The 7,851-nt window shown below is 40.6% G+C and overlaps 1 protein-coding gene across 2 annotated transcripts in view; it reads left to right on the forward strand.

The window, feature by feature from the left end:
- The first annotated feature begins 1,146 nt into the window (after positions 1 to 1,146).
- LOC118410506 (contactin-associated protein-like 2) overlaps positions 1,147 to 7,851 on the forward strand; it is a 31,045-nt gene continuing 24,340 nt past the window's right edge. The window contains exons 1-7 of one of the 2 annotated variants that reach the window (XM_035812251.1): positions 1,147 to 1,314; positions 3,208 to 3,383; positions 4,097 to 4,270; positions 4,443 to 4,611; positions 5,141 to 5,243; positions 5,340 to 5,503; positions 5,930 to 6,027. In XM_035812251.1, coding sequence (XP_035668144.1) covers positions 3,228 to 3,383; positions 4,097 to 4,270; positions 4,443 to 4,611; positions 5,141 to 5,243; positions 5,340 to 5,503; positions 5,930 to 6,027 — 864 coding nt within the window. In that variant the 5' untranslated portion in view covers positions 1,147 to 1,314; positions 3,208 to 3,227. The remainder of the gene's footprint in view (positions 1,315 to 3,207; positions 3,384 to 4,096; positions 4,271 to 4,442; positions 4,612 to 5,140; positions 5,244 to 5,339; positions 5,504 to 5,929; positions 6,028 to 7,851) is intronic. The other variant, XM_035812250.1, reaches the window with a different exon arrangement.

A 7,851-nucleotide genomic window follows, 5' to 3' on the forward strand; every position in this document is an offset into this window, starting at 1 on the left:
TGTTCAAAGGTTTAGGGCCCGAAACAGCTCTTACCAAGATTGGCTCTAGGCGGATTTTACCGGCCCTAAAGACACGTATGTTGATGTATTTTCCGTCAGCATGGACTACCCATGGTTAATGGTGAATCTATATATAACGTTATACTTTGTATTAACGTAATTATGTTTTTGATGATTGCTTTGGGAAATAAAGGGTAAGCACCAAAAACTTGGTCTAGGTATGGCTGAGTTAAGTGCTGCAATAGGTGACACACACTCACACACACACTCTCACACACACACACAACACACCAACACACACACACACACATACATACATACATACATACATACATACATACATACATACATTCATACATACATACATACATACATACATACATACATACATACATACATACACACACATACCGTTGCAATTTCACACACTTACTTAAACATAAGATATACCATGGGATTAAAAAAGCAATAAAAGAATTTAACAACTGCATGGACACGTGCTTCCTTATTCAGCCTTGTGCTGTTTAGGTCGTTGATGTCGCCCCTGTTTCTACCTGATAATATCATCAGGTGGCCTTTCTAAGACAGTGATCTCAATTGGCCAGCCTGGAGGTCGAGCGTGAGCTCCGAACGTTCCTTTGGTATTTCCCTTTAACCTTTGCCTGTTCTGCTTCACACACCTGTTAACCATGCAACACGCCGACATCGTGATACACATAATAACTTCGTCATTTGCTTCAAACTTAGACATTTATGTATGAGAATCTTGCTGACACATCTGTACAGACTGTCAAAATTTGCGATTACGACACAGAAGCTGTGGCTTAAGCATTTCTCTATTTGACAGTAATCAACTGAAATACCAAGTGCGCGTTAAGAAGATTTACTAGTACCGTTATGTGATTAGAGAAGAAAAGAATGTTGATGAGAGAGTAGAACCACAATAGAAGTAAAGCACACAATTTCTGTGACAATGGAGACCTCTTGTTTGTATTTAGGCAACGCCTGGCCGCCAAACGATTTCGCAGACATGGCACGACAAACCTCCTCGGAAGACAAATATTGACTTGGCACAAATATCGATAACGACCGTCGAACCATTTATGGTCCCAGCCAGACCCATGCGCAGTACAAAGTCCAACAACGGTGATGAAGTCATCACCAAGAAGTTACTTTGGCGGCCATCTTGGAAAATTGCTATAGCACCTGTGTCTACCATGTAAAATGTCATAATGCCAAGAGTATGTTCATAACTATCTGAATCGAGCCATTTCTTTGTCATCACGTAGGATACCGTCGGCTTGCCGCCAGCAGGTTGGTACATAAGACTGAACAGTTGAATATTGCGGTGGGAAACAAGAGAGTGCAGTCACTGGCTCGATAAAGATTTACAACCTTGTTTACTGCGTGTTTTGTAAAGGCGCATGTTTTAAATTGCATATATTATCAATGAAAATATACACAATTTGCTAGATAGTACATGTACTTTTTAAAACAGTAAGTATATATCATTTTCCATGAGGCGTTAGGAACGAATTTTGTGTTATCAAAGACACCCACTGGACTATGATGAATCATTGTAAGTTGTCGTTGTTTCTTGTTACTTTACCTTTTGTTCACTATGTGCATTGTGCTGCTTGGTGCCTCCTAGCTAACTTAACAACCCCCTTCCAGCCCTTTACTCATTCTTGTTTCTGTCTTATTACAAGATAAAGGAAGTGAGAATTGTTACTTACTTAAACTCAAAATGTAGTTTCTGTGCCAATGAGGCCTTGTCGGGTGCACTGAAGCAATGAAATGACCCTTAAAACGACAAATATGTCTTCAATATAGGCTATGAGCCTTGTGTTGCTGAATAAACAATTACAATCAGTTATCGATTAATAACACGACATGGACGCATCCCACGTGGGATATTGGTTTCTTATCGGACGCTACAATTGTCCTGACTCTTACTACTCTTTGTCTGTATTTCTGAATGTCAGCATGTCGCCCCACAAGTGAAATTTCTCCACGTTTTCTACGTAAAACTGTTCATTGGTGTTGGTTTGGGACACACCTTTCTGAAGTTCCCCATCACAACTCGGCTTAGCTCGTAAATGATACAGCAACGTGTTCCCTTTTTGTGACAAACACATAGGTAGTGAACCGAAGTCACTATGTTGTAAAGTTACTACTAGTGTACAGGTGTGGGTGAGTGAAGGGGTTATAAATACAACCCATGACCTAAGTGCTATTTCAAACACAGGTGTTTACAATCCACAGTGCTCCCCTTTGTTTATCGCACTCTACATATTGTTAATTTATAACCCATGACAAGTCTGAGTAGTAGGTATGGCTGCATGAAAAGACATGTGGAAGTTTTGTTGACCAGCCATGATTTCAAAAGGTTGGGAGGTTTGAGGCGTTATGCCCGTATTTTCACAAAAGACAAAAATTTTGAAATCGATGGACAACAGCGCAATAGTAGCGCTACTTTGTGCACGGAGAAAAACTATAAAGAATATGATCTTTAATTTTAGTATCCATGAACCCCATACTAATGCACCATCATGTATCCTAACAGGTAACTGTATTCACAGTGCGACTATCTAATAATGATTCCATTTGTCAAACTTGTGAATTACTCCTTTGTAAGATGCTGGATGTTTAATGAAATTGATGAGGAATTAATGAACCGAATGAAGAAATGCACCACATGAGGAGAGAAAATATAAAGAAGATAAAATCAATGCAAGGAAACAGAGCCCCTTTCTTTGATATTTACATGTAAGAACTCATGGAACATTCCCAGACAGTACAAACCTTCACAAGACATCATGTTTACTACACTGGGACCTAGATACTTCTGATCGGTACTTTGACAGAAAGCTGTAAATCAAAATAAGACAAGGAGCCGAAAATATATATATTACTAAGTCTGCAAATATACTACAAAGTTCTTAAGCCAGTTTGTTTACAAAGCAACACAAAAACATAACTCAAGAGGACTGCTAGCTGGGCCAAAACTTTCGCAATGAAATACCTTTTGATGAGCAAAATTTTTGACAATCCATTTGCAATCTTTCGAGTACTCTCTTCCAGAAGCAGCCTCGAAACCACTCAATCCCGGTAAAAGCACAACTTCATTTGCGGAAGTAATTAACGTGACTGACTTTTCTCATGAATTCTTAAAAAGATTTCAATAGTACCAAAATGTCTTCTGAGTTTCCTTTCAGCATCGCAACATGTTGAAGACAGTGGTGGCCTCGCTAGTCATGGCAACGTGCTTCCTGAAGACATCATTCGGACAAAACCGTGACGTCGGTTCTGAAGTGACGTTTACAAACCTTGACGGGTCCTTTGTGGAGTACCTACCGGTGTGGTTACCTGACAGTCCACAGGTAAGCTGTCTTTGTCACGCAAGTCATCCTTCGCCCTACAGGGCAGACTTGGATCTCATTCGGGAATCATTACACAAAGTTGTACACGATAATAATCTCCTTGGGAGAAGTGATATTCTGAACACAATAGCCATTGCTCCTGGAATATCAAGAACAAAATGGCTGAAAGAATTCCTTATTTACTTAATACTTATGAGGGCACCAAACAATTTCCCGTGCTTATTGGTTGTCTTTTTCAAAAACACTTTCTATTTCAAGTACACATTCAAGCTTGTCTCTTTAAAGTAAGCCTTCATCAAATAGTTTTAGCACTTATCTAACAGCAGTGCAAATCTAGTCGACTTGATCTTCCTCGGTCAGTACGCACTACGTCATCTTAGCTAGAGTTGATTATTTAATCCATTTATTTAGTACTGATTTTTTTAAATACAAAAATGGTAATTGTATTTATGCGGAGTGAACCTCTCTTTGGTAAAACAAAGGAATATCACCACCGCTATCCCATTTTGTACCAATAGCTGTTTATGAACCTCTTACTAATGAAACAAAGGAATGTCACCCCCCACTATCCCATTTTTACCAAAAGCTGTTTATGAACCTCGTACTGGTAAAAAAAGGATAAAATCCCCCGTTATCCCATTTTTTTACCAATATGTGTTTACAAACCGGTTAACATCTTTGTCTTAGCTAGCTTCTGTACTTTTCCTTACCAGGGAGTGAGGCTGGACTTCCGCACGAACCAGCCAGACGCCCTCCTGATCTATCATGAATACACTACTGAGGAGGATGGGGATCCACCATACGTCATCTTCGTACAAGTGGAAGATGGGAGAATAGAGATCAACCATATCTACCTGAACTGGAAGGAAACAGTAAGATTAGGCAGGGTAAGTTGCATAACAGATAAAGGGCACTAGGGGTGGCCATCAGTTCGTCTGGACTTTCTTAAAATAAAAATGGAATGTATTGTGACGTAGTCTGTGTTATAGAGAAACATTATTGGCTCTAAATGTACAGAAAAAAAATGAAATCTTAATTAGAAGCTTTCTAACGTTGTAGGGGCTTATGGAGGACACCTGGCACACCGTAGCCTACAGAAAAGACCCTGAGACGCGGGTGCTGACGTTGACTGTGGACGGGGAGACAGACACCATACCACTGCGTACTGACGTGGATGGGATCTTAGACCGGGGACCTCCGGCATCTACCACTGCAGTGTACCTGGGGGGTGAGCAGGTTATACGCCGTTTTGTTAGGCTAGGTTATTTTCTGATGCCTTGGAAGAAAATACATTTGCATGGCGTTTTTTTTTTTCCGGGGGGTGCCAAATGCGCCCTCCAATAATACATGTACAGTCAAACCTGCCCAAGCGACCATCTCTTCTTTGCGACCAACTGGCCATTACCACCGATTTTTCTCGGTTCCGAAATTTTTCCCATTGACGTAAGCATTTAGCAACAAAGTTAACAAAATTATAATTGATAGAGTCTTATATGAAATACGTCCAACATTCTTCTGTTTGTCAAGATGTATATTTTGGGCTTTTGTGCCATGATTCATAAATCAAACGTGACTGATTGAGTTGTGTACATGTGTTAAGCTATTGAATTTCGTCATAATGTTGCAACACGTATGTCATGTCATTTTAAAAGTTATGTGAAATGGCAAAATCTGTAACCTGCTGAACCAGTGTTTCATTTTTGCTGCAAGCTGGATAAGTGAATAGGAATCACCCTGATGCTGCATGTTGTTCGCAGGACTGCCTGACGGACATGCCCATCGACACCACGTCCTGAGCAGGTATTCCCAGTTTGTTGGCTGTATGAGGAATGTGCAGTTCCTGCTGGACGGCTCCAACAGGTGAGTAGAAGGAACACTGATATGAGGAGACAATCAGCTACACCGTGCCTTTCCTGCCAAGGTTACACTCTGATATCTCCTTGTTGTGATTCTCAGGACACTGACTCCAGTCCGACAGGTCGGCATACAGAACTCGTGCATAGACCGCTGTCAAGACAACACTGTGTGTCAGCACGGTGGCGCATGCGTCAATCAGTACTACCGGACAACGTGCGACTGCTATGGGACTGGATATGAGGGGCAGTTTTGCGAAAAAAGTGGTAAGCCATGGCTTTTGAAACATCACATGGCTAACAAACACAAGTGGTACATCTAGATTTTACAGCCCTTCTGGGAGGCATAGAATTTTAAAGATCGTGGACAAAGTCTCACAAGAATGTTTTCCACATATTGTGAAATCTCACTTCACACTGTAGTACGTTAAACTGTCATTACTTCAGAAAAATAATCATAACAATAAAGTATTATGATCTAGAATATTACATTATTACATTTTACACTTGTTGCAGATCTTCTGTCTAGAATTCTATCATAAGGTTTTGAACATATCATACAAAAATGCATAATTTCATATTTCAAACCACAGTTCAGTGTGTTTCTAAATACAGAATATAGAATATGGTCGCAGTACTAACAGCATCATTCTGTCTCTCTGAACACGCGTTTCACCGTATGTTTTTGTGTAGAAACCACCGAAGTACTTCTGAGGGGAAACAACTACGTGGAGTTTGTACAGCAGAACGAAGTGGACCGCTTGGTCAACAGGATAAGTCTACAGTTTAAGGTACAGTGAACACATGCGATAATCAAACATGCAGTCAATAACTGCGAGCCGCGTTTATTCAAATACTGTGAATAACGAATCTGGATCTTATGCTGTCACATTGCGCGAAAATCGATCGGACGACAAGTCTGCGAGCTCTATTATCGGCAGTCACGCCTCCAGTGTTGCCTCGATCAGCGCGCGATTTTTAGTGATCGTCGGCGATTTTTAGGAGTCGCCCGATGCTCGCCGTGCACCTAAACTTGTTCTCAATACCCCTGTCACATTATCAACGATCTTCCGGCGTAAGTCGCGATCGCTGGAAGTTTGGCCGATTTTACGATCGACGGAGGGTTGCGCGTATTTTTCGCCTCAAAACCTTCCCTGTCACAAATAAGCGAAGCTCAGGCGATCGCCTAAGAATGAATATTTTATAATGAGCCACACATGACATGGCGCCACCTCTTGCACGCGGGCAAGGTAAGACAAGACATTCCTCATGAAAAGGCAATAGTTCAATCAATTTTGAAGTTTTGGTGGTGGGAACCTTTTTAACCATTCAATGTGCCGCAAACACAAAGCTTTCAAAGTTCATCATTTCTTAACTTAATTTTGAATTTCGACATGATAACATTTAATTTTCAAGTTCTGAACCTGTACATTTAGATTATCGAAGTCTGATTTTCAATAGATTAAAGTGTTTTTATGATTTACAATGATAACGTGGCGTGATAAAGATATTCATTGTGAATAAATTACATAACAAATTTGACTTTAAAAAACAGCAAGCTGAAGGACTCGAGCTGAGCAACTGTACAGTGACCAAACTTGGGTTTGTTTACAGCCTTGATTTTATCATTTAGATTTTGCGTAATGTGTAAAAGTATGACTTAGAAGACAACAAAATACACAAAACGTAAGAAACTTTATTCTTTATCTCTGAAATCCGTTGAGTGATCTTTCAAATCTTTTTTTTTTCGTCGCGCGCCGCAGTCGCCAGAGATATTCCACTAGTGACTAGAGCAGCATTTTCTGGCGTCGCGGCGCTCTCACGGCGATGGGGCAAATCTGCCATCGCAGCGAGAGCGCTGTCAAGTGGAATAAAGGTAGCACCTATTGTGTTATGCATGTCATGCAGTTATCGCTCTATATTTGTTAGTGCTTGAGCCACACAATACATCATTTGTCTCTATTTATAGCTATATTTCCCCTGTTTGATTGTTGCTACAGATAGTTTCGGTGTATAACTTGTGGTACTTATCTAGTTGTACCGGAGGCAGGCTACATGTATACGTACAGGAGCTCAGTGCCTTATCTGCCCTTTTGCGCAGCTGTCAGCCAAGCCGCATAAATGAATGATTCAGTGTATGAAAGATGAATTTTCATGGCGCCTGGAGTGCGTGAAATATTTCTAGTATCATTTCAGCATCTTATCCGGAAGAATAATGACGCCAATGAGAATTCGTCCAAGATCAGAAGGGCTTTGTGGCGCCTAATGTAAACTCGTTAAATGGATCGTTAAGACCTGCTCCATACAGATGACGATCAGCGTCATGAAGTGAAACGCCGCAGGATGCAGCTTTTGTTTCAAGTGACATGATCCCGTGATACATTTCTTTTAAATCTACCCCACGGAAGTTGGAACTAACAGTAACTTTATGATATGTTAACTTCTGAGCTGTCAAAATTAGGATAAAGATAGACATTTTGGTCTGTTCTAAGCGTAGTGTAACAGCTGGGTGTTTGGCTCAAAGTCATGGATTCTTGTCCTATGATATGCTCCGACGTTGTACCATTGGAACAGTTATTTTCCTCGCCTCACTCAGATGAAAATAAGTAAATGTA

The sequence above is a fragment of the Branchiostoma floridae genome, chromosome 2, assembly GCF_000003815.2.
Source record: "Branchiostoma floridae strain S238N-H82 chromosome 2, Bfl_VNyyK, whole genome shotgun sequence".
Lineage (NCBI taxonomy): Eukaryota > Metazoa > Chordata > Leptocardii > Amphioxiformes > Branchiostomatidae > Branchiostoma > Branchiostoma floridae.